Source organism: Chelonoidis abingdonii, chromosome 2, assembly GCF_003597395.2.
Source record: "Chelonoidis abingdonii isolate Lonesome George chromosome 2, CheloAbing_2.0, whole genome shotgun sequence".
Lineage (NCBI taxonomy): Eukaryota > Metazoa > Chordata > Testudines > Testudinidae > Chelonoidis > Chelonoidis abingdonii.
This window is the reverse complement of record NC_133770.1, coordinates 275,785,013-275,804,116: the sequence shown is the minus strand read 5'-3', so window position 1 is coordinate 275,804,116 and position 19,104 is coordinate 275,785,013. Positions and strand designations below refer to the sequence as shown.

The following is a 19,104-nucleotide window of genomic DNA, read 5'->3' as shown; positions in this document are numbered from 1 at the left end:
TGTGGTGTTTTCTTTGTGTTCCAACTTAGTCCAAGATGTTTAACTTTTGTTTTGTTTGGTAGTGGGTGGACCAGACAGCCCAGACTCAGTAGATCCAGTTGAACCGTTACCAACTATGACTGATCAAACAACACTGGTTCCAAATGAAGAAGAAGCTTTTGCTTTGGAGCCTATTGACATCACTGGTAAGTAAGCCATTTGAGAACACTTTAATGGAAATATGAGACCTTTTGATCTAGGAAAACCTTGAGTTAGTGGAATAGAAAAAAATCTCTTGGTATTATTGCTAACTCAGTTTAGTGGGGGGGGGTGTCCCATTTTCTTTTTGGAACATGGAATTTTGTCTTGCTTTCCCAAGAAATTCACTACCAGCTGTCTTGCTTGGAGCATATACAGTGCAGTCGAACATATTGGAATATCAGCCTTGCTAAGGCAGAACCTGAAGTTTTTTGTCTAGTTATCTAATAACTGTTGTATGTTAAATCAGACATGTTTTTACTGAAACAAATTAAAATCTACATACTAAAATTATATTTAGGACATAGCTGTCTGGAGTGTATAAGAAGCAACTCATGCTGACGTGAAGGAAAATAAATATTGTTAGTAATTTTAGTTCAGTTATTACTAAAACACACTTGGTTGTTACTCTGGTCAAAATGGATAGTAGCATAGTTGAGTTGCTAGCAAAATGACTGGTATTTACTTGGTCTACAGTATGGGTAACATTAAAAGCTAATATCAGTTCACATCTTAAAAGCACTGTACAAATATTTAGTGCTGCCATCAAATAAGTTAAGACATTTTACTGTCTTAAATTTAGGGAATTCTTAGGAGCCTGTAGGATTTTTACTGTAACATAGTATCAAGTCTCTGTTTTCCTCTCTCTTGTCTTCAACAGTCAAGGAAACCAAAGCAAAGAGGAAGAGAAAGCTGATTGTAGACAGTGTGAAAGAGCTGGATAGCAAGACTATTAGAGCCCAATTAAGTGACTACTCTGATATTGTCACTACTTTGGACTTAGCGCCTCCCACTAAGAAATTGATGATGTGGAAAGAGACAGGAGGAGTTGAAAAACTTTTCTCTCTGCCTGCTCAGCCTTTGTGGAACAACAGACTGTTGAAGGTAATACAGATTTCTGAAGGTTTATTTTTAAATGAATTACATTAAGAACTGATCATGTGGGTGAGGCTGAAAGCTTATATAGCAAGCAGAAATGTGCATTAGCAGCATTTGGTAACTGGTACATTTTTGAAAACTTGCTTCAACTGAAAACAAACTTCTGGAGTCTGCATATAGTTCAGTCACTGATATGTAGGCTGGAAAGGATTAGATTTTTAACAGTAAATGTCAATCAGTGGTTTTCACCACCCACACAAGCCAAGAAAAAAATATTTTCATCTGACTGAAATTTGCAGACAGTGAAAGTAAGAAAAGTGTTTTGTGACCACGTAGTTTTATTGAAGGCTATTTACTTTGTTTCGATATATGCTGAGAATTTGATTAGACTATTATTAATCTTTACCTTTTTGACTCTTAGGCCTTGGCTACACTGGCACTTTACAGCTCTGCAACTTTCTCGCTCAGGGGTGTGAAAAATACACCCCCCTGAGCGCTGTAAGATACAGCGCTGTAAAGCACCAGTGTAAACAGTGCCGCAGCGCTGGGAGCGCGGATCCCAGCACTGCAAGCTAATCCCCATGAGAAAGTGGAGTGCATGCAGCGCTGTCGCTGCGACCACACTCGCACTTCAAAGCGCTGCCGCCGCAGTGCTCCCGCAGCAGCGCTTTGAAATTTCGAGTGTAGCCATACCCTTAGCATCTACTTTCATTAAATAGGTATAGTCTGGCCACTATAATTTTGCACAGCTATGAAAAATTTAAATCGACAAAATGCTTAAAAAGAAACTTCTGTATTAGTCCAAGCTATAAAAAAAAAAAAAAAATTGGATTCGGCCAAGCCTGCTGATATATAACAATTTCTTAACATTCAGGGAAAGAAGCTTTTTAGAACAAGGACACATAACGAGAAGTCCATCTCTGCAACAAATATAATGTGAAAAATTGTGTTTAACTACAGATCAGAGAATTACTAGTCTACAGGAGTGATTGTTTTTTCTTACAGCTTTTTACTCGCTGTCTTACACCTCTTGTACCAGAAGACCTCAGAAAGAGGAGGAAAGGTGGAGAAGCTGATAACTTGGATGAGTTCCTTAAAGACTTTGAAAACCCAGAGGTGCCCAGAGAGGAACCGCAGCAACAGCGAGATGTTATTGGTTTGTAACTCATTAAACAATATGCTCTACTTCCTTTCAAAGCTTAATTTTCATTTGGATTTGTCCTTTATTTTAAATTACTAGAGGGGAAACATTTACCTAGGTTATGTAGCACAGGGCTTTGTAATTACTCATTGTATAGCTTGCTACGGTCAGTAACTCCTTTGTTGGTAGATCTTTTCTAAATGTAGCAGACTTACATGAGACAGCTATGTCCAGCGGATTAAATGGGCACTAAGGGCTGATCTGTACACACATTTGCACTGATTTAACTAAATTGACTTTTGTGTCAATCTTATTAAATCAGTACAAAAACTGTGAGTATGAAAATATGGACCTAATTGTTGTAAACTCTGGAGGTGCTGTGAGTTGATTGGTGAGTGACATGGTTATTTATAAACTATATATACAATGGAATCAAAATATCTGTTTATAAAATGTATTGAATATCACAAAATCTAGATGAACCTATCTTGGAAGAGCCAAGCCGCCTACAGGAATCAATGATGGAAGGCAGCAGAACCAACTTGGATGAATCTGTCATGCCACCCCCACCACCTCAAACAGGTGTGAAGCGCAAGGCTCAGCAAGTGGAACCAGAGCCTGTATTACCTGTGAGTAAGATTATAGTGAAGATGTGAGTTACACAGGAGTGGTGACTATATCCTCTGTAAAGAGAGCCTGTAGCATCCCTTTATCCGGAAACAGATAACATTCTCTGGTGGGAAGGAAATGGTGGTATTAATCTCTGCTACAAATCCTCAAAGCAATTCTCCCAGCCCCCACCCCACAGAATCATATCAAGGTGGCTCTGGGACCATGTCCTACAGAATTTGAGTAAAAATGAAACCAGCCCCAAAACAGTAAGGTCGTGGTAAAAAGGTCTATATGGGAAAAGCTGGTGCTATGCTAAGCTCTTACATTTAAAGGAAAGAGAATGTCCCAATGCATTTGTTAACATATTTAGAATACTTCTTACAATGAGAGTTGCTTCTATAACCACTCAATAGATGATGTAATTTAATGCAGGTTTCACCAAGATATAATTCAATGCAACACACAGTTATAATATTGCTTGTGCTGCTGTCTCTTGGTGTAAAGAATTGCTTGTTGGCAGACAATTTTGGCAAGAAAAACCTCAATTGTCTGTGTTCACCCTTCATTTATAAGGATGAGGAGCACTTAACAACTTGGATACCTCTGCTTCAGTGTTTAGCAAGCAGTGTGTTTCCAGTTCTCCACGATCTGTGGGGAATGGGGTCTTCAGTACCGTATTTTTAAGTCACTTCTGAAAATATTAGCTAGTGCCTTCATACCAGTGTCCTCACTCTTATCCCACAGAGGATGCCACCATAGGTTTTAATGCATTGAAGAGGCATTTCCCCCATCAGTTGACAATGGGGTTTATACAACAATGCATCTGGCTATCTGGGCGATCTTAAAGCTATATCTAATCCAAAGTACACCATATTTCTCTGTAGTGAGATCAGTTCCCAGGATGATGTACTAAACCAACTTCTTGGGAAACAGACTTGTGTTTCTAATATTTTATTAGAATTTCTAGGTTTAATGGAATCTAAAATTTGAGGTATTTATGGGGAGCTAAGGAAAATAAATGTGGTATTTCTTTGCAAAGAACACTTGGATTATTTGTAGCAAGTGTCTAAAATTTAGAAACTTGGATTAAGTTTAATTTTGTGGGATTATAAAGATGCCAAAGTGTATATTTAAGATTTTCAGTCTAAAAGTTGCAGTAGCTGAAACCTTCATGTTAATTCCCATTTAACTTTAATATCTTGTGTGTTCTCAAAGCCTCAGCCATTACAACAATTGGAAATGCCACCTGTAGAAATGCCACCAGAAGAGCCTCAAAATATCTGCCAACTAATACCAGAGCTGGAACTTCTGCCAGAAAAAGAGAAGGAGAAGGAAAAAGAGAAGGAAGAGGAGGAGGAGGAGGAGGTAGGCATGAGCTCTTGAGGATCAGTCTATAGATTTGACACAGGAAATAGTGGGGTTCCTGAAGATATTTTTACTGCCATCTCTTTACTTGTGACATCCCTTAAACTAAGTGTTTCAGCTAAGGAAGCATTTTCTGGTTACTTGGGGAGCGAGACAAAGGGTAGAACTTTGAGAGATGGAGAATACTCCTGATTGCATGCTTGACTTGATGAGCTGCTCAACTGATAGGAGAGGTATTGGCTGTACTTAACATACGGTTAACAGCTATACGTGTTACGTTTTGAACTTCAGGGGGTGTTATCAGATTTTAAATGTTGATCAATTTTGTAAAAACAAGTTTTACAAAAAAAAGTTTAAGATGAAGTTAAACGTTTTCACAAATCTAAAATTCTTTTGTAGAATTTTAAGCACTCTGTTGTGGCGTTTGAAACACAAATGTTACATAATTATGGTCCTGAAACTGACTTAAATTATTTCCATTGCACAAGCTGAGAGAGAATTTAAAAGTAAACAGAGTATAAGTGACAAATTAAATTCATTCTTAGCCTGGAAATTCTTTGGAACAAAGATTGTAACTTACGTGTTTGAAAAGGATCCCTGATCTTGATGTGGCCTCTTGAGTGTTAATGTAATAGGAATTTTAAAAAATAAGGCATGAATGGCCTGGGTGAAGATACTTTTTTGCACTGTAGGTTTTAAACCTGACAATGTTGTCTGCATAGCACTGTGGTCATGTAAAAAAGCCATATGCATGCACTGAGGAATAATGTACATATAACTTATTGCGGTACAATGAAAAGGATCAGACAGGCACCAAAATGTAGTTTTGAAAACCCATAACTATCACATCAGAGTTCTAGAAATAAGGACATCTCCTTAAGCTTGCAATTCCTGCGTTTGCCAATAGGCAGTGGCTTTTTTTGCTTAAACATAGTGATGGTGGGACAGTAGGAAAGCCGCAAATCAGCCTGTAAATTAGTTTTCATCCTACTTTGAACAGTGTTAATTGAAGCAAAAGGAAATTAAATATTGGAAGATTACTAAAGCAGATGGGTTTTGGCTTGCAATCTTACCTAGCATTTTCAGTGTTTCAGAAAGTTTTAGAATGTATAACACTTCCTTTAAAAGTTGAGCTTACTCTCCATAAGGAGAGGTAGGATGCTCTTGAAGTGCAGGAATGGGCATTGAGAGAGAGAAGTTCTAGTCTCAGTGATGCCATAGATTTCCTCTGTAGCTTTTGAGCAAATCACTTTTCTATGCCTGTTTCATGGGAGTCCAAGAATCTGAATGTCTACATCAGGGTAGGCAATGTATGGCACATGTGCCGAAGGCGGCACGCGAGCTGATTTTCAGTGGCACTCACACTGGCCGGGTCCTGGCCACCAGTCCGGGAGCCTCTGCATTTTAATTTAATTTTTAAGTGAAGCTTCTTAAATATTTTAAAAACCTCTTATTTACTTGACATACAACAATAGTTTAATTATACATTACAGACTTCTAGAAAGAGACTTTCTAAAAATGTTAATGTATTACTGGCACACACAACCTTAAATTAGAGTGAATAAATGAAGACTCGGCACACCACGTCTGAAAGGTTGCTAACCCCTGGGCTGCATGACAATTCTGCAGCAAAAGCCCACATCACTGGACATGGGTCGGTGTAGAAGAGTGGGACCGGCTCAACCCTCCCTGAGGGCAGAGGGGAACCACACCGGCTCACCACACTCTGTCGGTCAGGGTCCTGCCCTTTGCTTCTGGGCTGAGTGACAATGCCCAGTCACTTGAGGGCTCCGGCCTTCTGCGGCAAGGCGGAGCAATCACACACAGTTAATTAGGAGTTCAGGCCCTTTGCTTCCGGGCTGAGCAACACCATACAGTTAGCTGGGAGCTCAGGCCCTCTGCTGCAGGGCTGAGCAGCAACACACAGTCAGTTCGGGGCTCAGACCCTCTGCTGCAGGGCGGAACAACAATACACAGTTAGCTGGGGGCTCAGACCCTCTGCTGCAGGGCTGAGCAACAATACACAGTTAGTCGGGGGCTCAGCCCTAGGTTTGGGCAGGGCACCAAATGCAGTGGCAAAGCTCATGCCCTTTTGGCTCAGGGCTGAGCAAACAAGCAGTCTAAAAGCCCAGGCCCTGGGGCAGGGCGGGGCAATAAGCAGTTCAGGTGTATAAAGCCCAGGCCCTGGCTCAGGGCAGCAAGCGACTCAGAGCTCAGGCCCTTCAGGAAGGACTGAGCAAACAACCAGTCTGAATGGCCTCCTCAGGTCAAGGGGAGGGGGAGTCTGCCACCCCTGGAAGGGTGGCAGGGGGAATGCAGGCCCTCCCACTCCACTGCGTTCCAGCCCGGTGCCCTAGTAGCGGCTAACACCGCTGACGGTCAGTGGGGATCCTGACCGAAACACACTGACATAGGCTTATAGGTGAATCTGCAGCCTGACTAGGGTCGGCTGCCCCCGGGCCACTTCCATCCGCCGGTGCTGTCCAGTGGGTCCCAGACCATGGGCTCCTCAGCATACCAGGCATCGGGAACTCCAGGCCATTCCTCTGTGTACCGGGTGTGGGGTGGCTCAGGCAGCTCGTCTAGATGCGGGGCGTCGGGAAGTTCAGGCAGCTCCTCCAGATACCGGGCACGGGGCAGGTCAAGCCAGCGCTCCTCTGGGCACAGGGCAGGCTGGGCACAGGGCAGCATCTGTCCTCTCCGGCAGCCTCCCTCCAACTGAGCTCCAGGGCCAGGCTTTTATACTTCCTGTCCTGCCCCTTGACTTGCGGGGGGGCGGGGACAGGTGGGGGTGGCTCCGCCCCCTGCCGCTCCTTTTCTGGCTTGTCCCTCTCAGGCGTGGCGGGGAGTGAGGCCTCCTCACTACTGTTGGCCTCAGGTGTTTAATTGCTGTGTAAACATATCTTTAACATATAATAAGGGCAGACAAGCACCCTTTTGTCAATTATTTTAAGTCCCACCGGGATATCCAGTTTCCTTGTATGTGTTGCCATTCTTCATCCCTTATAAGTCAAGCCATCGTGACCTTCCAGCAAATTCTTGATTGGCTTGAGGAGAGGAGTGCTTGAAAACAACTCTAGAAACATGGATTTCATTTCAAACTTTAAGTGTGTAAATAGTAACCTAAGCCTACAGGTGTTTAAGTGTGAATTTTTTGTTGGCTGCAGGAAGAAGATGGTACGGGGGGTGATCAAGATCAAGAAGAAAGAAGATGGAATAAGAGAACTCAGCAGATGCTTCATGGTCTTCAGGTACATATAGCACTTATCTTTAAAATTACTTCTTGAACCAGTTTAACGTGTTTTGACCAATGAACATGTCAAGTAAAAGCTAGGCTGGCAGTAGACACCACATACCTGACTGACAGTTTAAAGGTTTGATTTTGAAATGAGCATAGAAAAAGTGTAGGTTGTGATTACGAAAATCATTGAAAGCACTCTCTAAAAGTAAGCGTGTGTTCAATAGAGGGACAGTTGAGCCAGATACTTGTAGGACCTGTCTGTGTTCTACCTTTGGGTCTGTACTTCAGTTTGCAGCAAAGGCAGGAACTCCAAAAACTCAAATTCCTAATTGTTTTCCGAGTAACACATTCCAGCTCCTGGAGTGGAACCTAGGCACCTCCAGTTCTTTCAGCTGCCTGCAGACCGCATTCGGAACTCCTAACCTTGGTTAGCAAATATCTCAAGTTATGGAAATACTCTTGACCACTTCAACAAAGAGAAGTAGTACTCAGTGAAATTGGCCAAGAACCATATGAACACAGCTCAGTATTGAAAAGACCATTCACACCCAATCATATATACTAGAAACAGCTGTACTTCCTACTATTCTCACATACTTCAGACACACGCATGACTGAGATCCTGACCTTCAGTCTGCTGCTTGAGCAACTGTCTGAGGGAACCTTTCGAAGAACGTGCATCCCTGAAATTGGTCTTAATTCAGAGAGTCAAGTCACTGTATTCTATATCAGTTTGCAGAAAAACAAAATCATTCCTGCTGTCTCAGGAAACCCTACAAATGTGGGATAAAGCCATGTCTCAAGATGTTGTTACACTTAACTGACCGTGAATTTGTATGAATTCTACCTGAATCTGGAGCACCTGGATCAGATTGATCTTGAATAGGACATAAGAGTTCTGTTCCTGTCTCTGAACAACAAAATACTGGTTCCACACAAAGCACCAGGAAAAAACTGCACTAGAGTCTCTTAAAAGCTATAGAAGAAATTCCATATGACTTTACTACTTTCTCATAGCAAAATCTCTCTGAGCAAGTTCATGAGAAACACACATTCTCAGTCCTCCTGGTTGAAATAAATATGATTCTCAGCGTTGTTGGGGAGGTCAGTAGGTAAGTTTGAACTGAACTCCCCGAATCAAATCACCTTGCTACATCTCAGTCTAGAAGTCATCCCTTTGTAGGCATAATTCTTGGGGAGAGGGGGTGGGTTTCTGATCAGTTGTCTGAACCCTAGCTGCTTGACATGAGTACTAGTTTGCATTTGGGCATAAGATTGCACAAATCTGAACAGAAAATGGTTGCGATCTGATACAAAAAAGGCCCCCTATACTTGTTACTTGATCTCCTTGACCTGTCGGTCTGGATTCTTTTTTCCCTCAATTCATTTGACAGCTCTTTAATTTCTACAGACACTGAAGATAACCCACTTTCCCAATATTTGTTTTAGGGAGAGGCGATTAGAGCATTTATAATACCCTATTTAAAAGCCTGCCTGTCCTGTGCAATATTAATGTGGCTTTAGCTGCTGATAAAAGCTCCTTTTGGTGTCGCATTGAACCTGTGAGCTCACTTCATACATGGAAGTTTTAGTTGATATCACAGATTTCTCATTCTGAAAACTGAACATCAGTAATCTGTCTTGACTAAATTCTTCACAGATGAAGCTCGTGTTCAGAAGCATCCTAACTTCCTTCTGAATACAATGCCGGAGTTCCACCTTAGGGCTTATCTGTTATAAGTTGAATCAGTTTAACTAAAGGAATAAAATTAATTTCATTAAACTCATGCAAACCCCTTTGTGGATACTTCTGTTTTGGTTTGACTATCCATGGATTTTTTTCCCATTCGATAGACTTTGTAAGGCAAACTGTTCTGTACATGTACATCTACTAACTGTAATTTATGTTCAGCAGAAACTGTCACTTTGGTCTGTCATTACAAAATTATTGTTGGCTAGGAGAATCTCAATTCTCCTGAACCCTAGCAATTTTGAAAAAAGGAGTGATTTGCGATGCTCTCACCAGAAAGGTGTCTGATTTTTTTCAGAAGTACCCACTGTTGGAAAATCAAGCCCCCTTAAAAAAAAATAATAATAATAATCTCAAGTTGAGCATCCAAAAACACAGGCACCCAAAATCTCTAGTCATTTCTGAAAATCTTGTCCTTTACTTGATTACTGTAATATGCCTCTTCTCCCAAATACTTACTGAATCACAGGCAAGCATATGGCTTTAAGTGGCTTGGGATTCTACCAGAGGATTGAAGTTACTTGATCTCACATGTATTGTTATATCTCTCTAATTGTTCTTTCTGGCAGAACTAGTGGTGCATCTATCACAGGTGTGCTCCCTGCTAAAATGGGGATTACTTTGAGAGCCAATGTATCCTGAGTTGGAGGAGAAGTAAAGTCTCCTGCCCCAGCAGCTGTGGATGACATTAAGTGGAACCTCAAATCCTGAATGTAGTTGCCCCTCCCTGCTGATTAAAACATCCTGCACCCATTAATGAGTGCCTTGACACCAAACCCACAGCTGCCAAAACGCTCTTGAGCTTTTGCAATATTTGACTTCTGTACTAATCAGTGTTGATCATAATTGGATATGTAGAATTTTGCAGGGATTGTTTATGGTATCAACCAACTTTTGTGTTTCTTTTTTTTTTTTTCCAGAGGGCTCTTGCGAAGACTGGAGCAGAATCTATCAGTTTGCTTGAGCTGTGCAGAAATACAAACAGAAAACAAGCGGCAGCAAAATTCTACAGTTTCTTGGTACTCAAAAAGCAGCAAGCTATAGAGCTGACACAAGAAGAGCCATACAGTGACATCATTGCAACACCTGGTCCCAGATTCCATATTATTTGAATGGTTAGATACATCATAGCTAGTGTTAATTTCACTAGTGCATATGTATTGCCCCATGTGTAGGGCCCACAAGACCATTGGAGAAAATTTAGATTTTAATTGTCTGTACAAAGTCCTTGGTTTTCTTTTGGTTTTGGTTCTTGTATTTTAAAATTACCACTTTTCATTTTTAGTGACACTGCTGGGGTGGATGGCTTGAGTTCCAACTGCAAAAACAAGACAAGCAATTCAAGGACCCAGATAAAGATTGTTTGTTTTATTCAGAGCAGATGTGTGCAATATTGGTGCATGTAATGTTGTGACAATGAAAATGTCTTACTATAATTTGACTAGCTTAATTGAGTAATGATATTTTTAACCTACACAAGTAAACCTGAAAGGCCAACCTATTGTCTGATTAAAAACTTTGCCAAACTTGTCTAATATGTTCTGTCTGCTTCTCATAGTAATGAAATTTTCCTTCCCTAGATTTCTGTGTCTGTTTTCTTCCAGAGTACCATGGGTCTCTTGCAGCTGCCAGTGTGAATGGTAGTGCCTGGCATGTGAATTTTGCTTTGTCATTTTTGCAGTAGGATTTTGTAGCCCTTGATGCTAAAGGAAAACAGATGTCTATGGAAAGCACTTCCTATAACTGATCCTACTTCTGCAGAAGGACAGAGTATGTGTAAAACATCTTAGACAAAACATTCCTTTTCATTTATCACCTCATTGCAGTCCACTACTGATAATGACTAGCTACTGTTAATAGGCAGCAAATAATTCTAGTAATTTCATTTAAAACTTAAAATATCCATGTGCTTTAGGTTTGATAGAGCTGTACATAAACCCCAAACTTTTTTAAAGAACACACTTCTGGATTGTATATTTTCTGACATTAAGCAAGCCTATGGAGATGAGCATAGGAGAAGTTGAATAGTTTGCATTTGTAAAATATTGAATTAAATCAAGACACAACCTGTACTGAAAGGACAGCAAACTAAATATATAGTAAGCAGACATAGTTACACTTAAAGCAAATGTTGCTGTGTAAAGTGTATTAATGGCTCTTCAGATATATTTATAGTTTTAGTAACAATTTTTTCCAATAATGCACACTCCTCTGTTCAGAACATTTTAACAGCTTTGCAAAATAAGTCCTATTGGGTTTTACTATAAAGAATAAAAGCTTTACTGTTAGGACCAGATAGTATCAGAAATTATGTGAATATGTTGATTATGGAAACACGTCTTAACTTTTTTAGGGCAAAATTATTCACACTGAAAGTTCTGGTTTTAATGTTGGCACTTCTGTGAAATGATTCTCTTTTGGGACTCTGAAATTTCAGTGTATACTCAAGTGTAAAATTATGTGAATGTTTTAAAAATTGAGACTACATAATGACCGTGTTTTAATAATTGTTGAAAAAGTTAATTGTATAAAATAGTTACTGCAGTTTTATTTTCAACATAATGTGCCTGTAAAACCATGATTTGCCCCTTTGTAAAAAGACATTGTAGATAACTTGAGTGTTTAATTATAGAAAGGTCATTAGTTTCTTGTTATGCATTTTGTTAGTCTGTTTTTTGTTGCTTTTCAAGGTTGATATTCTTGAAAATAGGTGATGCTGTATGTATAACTTTTCTAATAAAAATTGTTATAAGCTGTTATGTACTGGTGCTATATCCTGTCTGAGTACCTTTCAGTGACATGTTGCTTACTTTGGTATTAGGAGGAGAAGTTAGTTCTTAAACTCCCTCAAACGTGTAATTACTTTTTTCCATTAGGAAGGAACACTTTAAATCAAAGGTGGGCAAACTACAGGCCATGGGACTGTCCTGTCCGGCCCCAGAGCTCCTGGCCCAGGAGGCTAGCCCCCGGCCCCTCCCTCCCCTGCAGCCTCAGCTCACTGCGCTGCCAGTGCAATGCTCGAGGCAGTGGGGCTGCGAGCTCCTGGGGCATAAGGGACAGTGTCCAACAAGGGGAATGAGCAAATGCTGCTTGTCTCAAAGTCCTTCACTTTCACAGTCAGAGGATACATCATGCTTTTCTGTTCATTAACTACATGAGATCATCTGGGAGATGCAATGGGATAGGCTGTTAATACATGCCAGCATTAATTTCACTTCTGATACAACCTATGCTATCCCCATTGAAAAAATGTCAGTGTAGTGCAATTGCCAAGCTCTGAATTCTTCCCTCCCTTCACCTCAGTGGCGTGTGAACTACTTGCCATGTGACAAATGATGTTGTAGAATGGAGTAGAACAAATATTTGCTATTAACCAGCCTAAGAAATGAACTCTTTGGTGGAGTGCAGACTGACTGGAAAAAAAAAAATACTGTATGTGTGTATTAGTTTTGTCTCCATCTCCTAGGTTGGGATCAGGGATTTGGAGAATTCCAAAGCGAAGAATGAATTAAACCAATTGAATGAAGGCCTTTATAAATGAAATAGATCAATAGATTTATAACAGTAATTCTTTCATCGCATCTTACATCCTTACACACATGAGGTCTCCTTTTGCTTTCCATGTTCCTCTTACTTGTCTGCTTCTGGTCAGGAGCAGGATTTTGTCATGGAGTAGTTCTGCAGGTGTCTGTCAATGGCTGCCTTTAGGGCGTGTTGCAATCCAGTCTATTGCATTTTGCTTATCCTTGATCATTTTGGGTCCATTGCCAATTTTTTGTATCTTCTATTCTGTCCCGTTTAATCTGTTTCTCAGTTGACAACTGCTTCTGAAGTCCATGCTACTGACCATGTCAGATGTGCTCTTTGGGACATCTGCTAAGAAGTCAATCATGAAGTAGTGACTTCCAGTGAAAATGAATGGCATTGTCGGGGGCTGGATCCTATAGAATCAATACTATTGGCTTTTGACATTTGTTGTGGAAACTTCATTCTAGCACTGAAATATTTTATTTCCAAAGTCCTGTGGTGGTAAGTGATATAAGACAGCTGATTATCATATATAGGTAGTGGTTAGATTCCCAAAACCAACTCTAAAATTAGCCTGCCTTATACCAATGCTTTTGCTTATTTCAAATTTAACCCTTCACTGTGGTAAGACAACTGTACAGCTCTCTTAATATGTACATGCCACTCCCACTGATTTCAACTGGAGATGTACATGCATATCCAAAAATCAAACTTGACCTTGGTATCAATATTTTGCTCCTGCAAAGAAAACGAGATCTCTGAAATGACTCTTGTATAACAGATTAGATTATCTAGCCAACCTCTACAATGCATGCCCACAATTCACTCAGTTACCCTGAATGAATAAATTGTATTTGACTAAAGCAGGAATTCTCAAACTTAGACTCATAGACTCATAGGTCAGAAGGAACCAATATGATCATCTAGTCTGACCTCCTGCACAAGGCAGGCCACAAAACCCTACCCATACACATTTATAACAACCCCGAACCCATGACTGAGTTATTGAAATCCTCAAAATTGAGATTTGAAGACCTCAAGCTGCAGGGAATCCACCAGCAAGCGACCCATGCCCCACGCTGCAGAGGAAGGCGAAAAACCTCCAGGGCCCCTGCCAATCCGCCCTGGAGGAAAATTCCTTCCCGACCCCAAATATGGCGATCAGCTAAACCCTGAGCATGTGGGCAAGACTCACCAGCCAGCACCCAAGAAAGAATTCTCTGCAGTAACTCAGTTCCCATCCCATCCAACATCCCCTCACAGACCATTGAGCAGACTTATCTGCCGATAATCCAAAATCAATTGCCCAAATTAAACTATCCCATCATAACATCCCCTCCATATACTTATCAAGCTTAATCTTAAAGCCAGATAAGTCTTTTGCCCCCACTACTTCCCTCGGAAGGCTGTTCCAGAACTTCACTCCCCTAATGGTTAGAAACCTTCGTCTAATTTCAAGTCTAAACTTCCTAATATCCAGTTTGTACCCATTCGTCCTCGTGCCTACATTAGTACTAAACTTAAATAATTCCTCTCCCTCCCTAACGTTAATCCCCCTGATATATTTATATAGAGCAAGCATATCCCCCCGGAGCCTTCTTTTGGCCAGGCTAAACAAGCCAAGCTCTTTGAGTCTCCTTTCATAAGGCAGATTTTCCATTCCTCGGATCATCCTAGTAGCCCGTCTCTGAACCTGTTCCAGTTTGAATTCATCCTTCTTAAACATGGGACACCAGAACTGCACACAATATCCCAGGTGGGGTCTCACCAGCGCCGTATATAACGGCACTAACACCTCCTTCTCCTTGCTGGAAATACCTCGCCTGATGCATCCTAAAACCGCATTTGCTTTTTTAACAGCCATATCACATTGGCGGCTCATAGTCATCCTGCTATCAACCAATACCCCAAGGTCCTTCTCCTCCTCCGTCGTTTCCAACTGATGCGTCCCCAACGTATATCTAAAATTCTTATTATTAATCCCTAAGTGCATGACCTTGCACTTTTCACTATTATATTTCATCCTATTACTATTACTCCAGTGTACAAGGTGGTCCAGATCTTCCTGAATAGTATCCCGGTCCTTCTCCGTGTTAGCAATACCCCCCAGCTTCGTGTCATCAGCAAACTTTATTAACACATTCCCGCTCTTTGTGCCAAGGTCAGTAATAAATAGGTTAAATAAGATCGGTCCCAAAACCGATCCTTGAGGGACTCCGCTAGTAACCTCCTTCCAGCCTGACAGTTCACCCTTCAGTACGACCCGCTGGAGTCTCCCCTTTAACCAGTTCCTTATCCACCTTACAACTTTCACATTCATCCCCATCTTTTCCAATTTAACATCATTGCACTGGGACTCCTTCTGACATAAAAAGTTACTACATGATCCCAAAATGGGGGCGGGGGGTAGGGGGGGAATCTAAGCCTGAGCCCTACTGTCCTGGGCAGGGAGGGGCACAGCTGAAGCCCTTGGATTTTGGCCCCAGGTGATGGGGGCTTGGGCTTTGGCTCCAAGCCTTAGCAAGTTAATACTAGCCCTGGTGACCCCATTAAAACAGGGTCATGACCCACTTTGGGGTCCCACCCCACAATTTGAGAACTGCTGGACTAAAGTATTCTTCCAGAATGTCATACATTCTTTATTTGAAGATAGCAAGAAATGGAGAATCCACTTTGCTTGGAAACTTGTTCCAATGTTTAACCACTCACTGTTAGATTGTGCCTTATTTTCTAGTTTGAATTTGTCTAGCTTCAGCTTCCAGTCACTGGTTCATTCTCAACTAAACTAAAAAGCTCTTTAATACCCTATATTCTCTCTGTGAAGGTACCGATATACTCTAATAAAATCAGCCTACTTTGATAAATAAATTGAGCTCTTTCAGCTTCTCTAATCCTCAAATCATTTTTGTGGGCTACTTTCTGCACACTCTTCTATTTCACTGCTGACCATTTTAGCAGAAGGGTCCAGCCAATTTACTCCACAATCTCAAACTTCTCAACTGTGCCTTCTAAGATTCTAATCTCCAAGACACAAGCACATCTTGTGAAAGCATAACAGTCCAAAGAAAGATATGCAAAGAATGTGTGTGGGTTATGATAAATATGCAATGTTCAGGCGATCAAATGTATCAACACTTGCACATAGAATGCCATCATGGCTGGTTAACTCACTGAGTGTCACTCTGCAAATAAAAAATAAAAGATTTAAATTTTTTATAAGTGACTTGAAATGTAAACTTACAGCTGGCTTATGAGGAAGCTGAGGAAGGCAGCAATGAGGTTTCTCAAAGTGTTTTCAGCTAGAAAAGTCTGATTAGACTTGCTTCTGGTAGAGCTATTTAATGAGATAATCTGCAGGTTTTCTTGATGGTTTATCAAGCCTGAAATAAGTGCAGAAGGTCTCAAGTGCTCTCAGTGCTAAATTATATCTCCACAGCTGTCAGAAACAGTCCCCTTTAAGTGTGACAGTCTGCTCTCTGTGGTGTGAATTGGAGCAGGGCACAGGTATTGGCAGCTTTCTGTCACTCTCTGACCATTGACATCTGTGCAATTGCACTGACAATCTTAAAGCCTTTGAAGAAGGTGTATGAAAAAAATAAAAATAATCCAACAAAAATGGGCCAGCAGGCAAATTGGCTACACAAAGAATTCTCAACTTAGTCATCTCTGCAAATATTAGTCATTAAAAATGGCCTATCAGTGCTGAAGTTAGCTCATTTTTATTAATTGTTCATTGAAAGTGGTAACAGTTATCAGAGCAGAGTAGATTTTACCCAGTGTTTACTGATTACCAATGAGGTTCTTTCATAAAGACAAAATTTAGCAAATGGTGCACTTTGCCTTACTTCACAGTGAAGCAGCATATTTTAACACACATCATACTCTGCAGCCTGAACGTCATTGACCTCCATGGTTAACATAATGACGATTTTCTGATCTACGTGCTGGATCTCCTCATTGCAGCTCTGTTTGTAGGTGTGGAGGCTGATACTTATTTTCAGATTTATATGCAAATACACAAATAAGCCTAAAATTGTGTTTGTTTTTGTCCCTCCTATTCTAGACAGGCAGTTCAAGTTCTTCGAGTGACTGCACATGGCCATTCCACTCTTGGTGTATGTGTACCAGCTGCGTATTATCGCCTAGGGCAGCAAATGTGCAGGGGTGGCAAATTTGAGCACCCACGGAGAAGCTCACCTCCCTGCCCCGCCACTCCAGCTCGCTTCTGCCTCCTCCGCAAGCGTGCTGCCATGTCCTTTTTCTCTCCCCTGCCTCCCAGCACTTGCGCCACGAAAACAGCTGTTTTGTGGGGCAGGGAGGGAAAGGGGAGGAGGGGGAACATGACACGCTGGGGGAAGAGGCAGGGCTGGGGAAGGGATCCAATAGGGGCAGGAAGGGGGCAGAGTTGGGGCGGGGACTTTGAGGAAAGGGTTGGAATGGGGGTGGGGAAAGGGTGGAGTCGGGGCGGGGCGGCAATTATTTCAGGGCCTAGGGGCGGCAAAATCATTAATCCGCACTGTGTGTACCTCGTGCACAGTCATCGGAAATTTTTCCCTCATAGGTACTATAGAAGCGGCTCAAGTGTTCTTTGCTGCTGCATGCCCTGCAGGCCAGTATAAAGGAACCCAAACTCCCTCAATTCCTTTTTACTGCCTATGACGGTCATTGGAATTGCTTGACTTGCCTTAGCAAGTGCTCTCTCAGTGTGTTCATTGTAAATTAACTGTAGATATTTTTCTAGATATGTAGTGTTAATACACTATTTACAGTATGAACTAAGTATGTTTTCCTTTTTCGTCCCCAGTTTGGGGTGTTTTCCATTACTCAGTACTGAGGGATGTCTTGATCACCAGGCTTCAAGACCTCTCTCTCTTGTGCTAGGCCAATGCCCATGAGGGACTCACACTCAAGCTGCTTGAAATGTTTAGGGGAAGTTCAAATTCAGGATTGTTTGTCAGACCTGCAAAGACTTTAAGCCTCGGACAAGGAAAGACACAGAAGCCAGACTAAAGTTTTTACTCATGGAGGTGGCCCTGAGATCTCTGTCAGAGTCCAGTTGGTCAGCATCGCTTAGGAGTGCACCTCTTATGTTGCTTGATTCCCAACGCAGCTCATTGTCCCCGGTACCTAAGAAGAGGCATAAGATCTCTAAGCAGACCACCGAGAGAGGAAGGGCGCTGGCACTGAAGTCTTCTAGGCCTGGAGATGAAAGTAGAGTGCAGCTGAAATACAAGCTCTCCTCTTCTCCGGCACCTTTGACTCTGGCACCTGTCGTAGCTTTCCTACTCCGATTTGAACCTTAGCGTTCATAACCTGAGAAGCTAGCATGAACCCCTCTAAGCTTAATTACCAGCTCAGATTTGATCTCGCTGCCACCAGCCAAAAATTCCGGCAGACCCTCAGGGCACTCATCTCGAAGAACGTCAGTTACTGCACAAGGTGAGTACCTCCTCTTCTTCTTCGAGAGATGTCCCTGTGGGTGCTCACTTTAGGTGACTTCAAAGCGTGTATCTCAAGGAGGTAGGACTTCGGATCTGGCAGGAATGCCGTAGCAATACTGCCCTGCCTAATCGAGTGTCAGAGAGGGCTCTCAGTAAGGGCATAGTGAGTAATGAAGTATGGTGGGAGGACCAGGTGGCCGCCCTACAGATGTCTGACAAGGGTACTCTGCGTAGGAAGGTACAGGGGTAGATACAGATCCAGTGGAATGTGTCCCAATCAATGCCGGAGGTGTAACGTTCCCTATCTGATAACAGAGACGTGTGCCTCAGAGATGCATCTCGAGGCCTCTGAGCAGAGATAGCCATGCCCTGAATGTCCGCAATAGAGACAAAGAGTCCAGGTGAGCCTCGGAAGGTCGTGTTCTGTCCAGATAAAGGACAAGGCCTCCGCACATCAGGTGTGTGCATCGTGGCCACAAGGAGTTGCGTGTGGTTTCGGGAAGAAAGTTGGTAACTGTATTGGTTCTTGAGGTGAAAAGGGGCATGAACTTTTGGAAGAAATTTTTGGGTGTAAACGCAGAACAACTCTGTCCTTGAAGAAGGGCACATGGTGGATCCGCCGCAAGAGCTGCTATCTCGCCTGCCCATCTGGAGGAGTAATGGCCACCAAGGGCTGTTTCATTGAAAGGTGCAAAAGGGAGCAGTGGCTAAGGCTCAAAGGGTTGGTGAGTTAAACAGGACAATACTAGGTGAAGATTCCATGGAGGGTAGTGACTTAACATCTGGATATAGGGTTTAGCACCCCTTCAGGAAACCTTTGGTGACAGGATGAGCAGTGCTCAATGTCTGGGTAGAGATGAGGAGAGGCGCGCTGCTGGCACCACGGCGTTTGCGGTGCCGGGGAGAGGCA

The 19,104-nt window shown here is 42.1% G+C and overlaps 1 protein-coding gene across 1 annotated transcript in view; it reads left to right on the top strand.

The window, feature by feature from the left end:
- RAD21 (RAD21 cohesin complex component) overlaps positions 1–11,984 on the top strand; it is a 34,982-nt gene extending 22,998 nt beyond the window's left edge. Inside the window, exons 8-14 of the mRNA XM_032765273.2 lie at positions 63–185; positions 899–1,122; positions 2,122–2,272; positions 2,735–2,886; positions 4,085–4,234; positions 7,402–7,485; positions 10,146–11,984. Coding sequence (XP_032621164.1) covers positions 63–185; positions 899–1,122; positions 2,122–2,272; positions 2,735–2,886; positions 4,085–4,234; positions 7,402–7,485; positions 10,146–10,337 — 1,076 coding nt within the window. The 3' untranslated portion in view covers positions 10,338–11,984. The remainder of the gene's footprint in view (positions 1–62; positions 186–898; positions 1,123–2,121; positions 2,273–2,734; positions 2,887–4,084; positions 4,235–7,401; positions 7,486–10,145) is intronic.
- Positions 11,985–19,104: the final 7,120 nt, after the last annotated feature.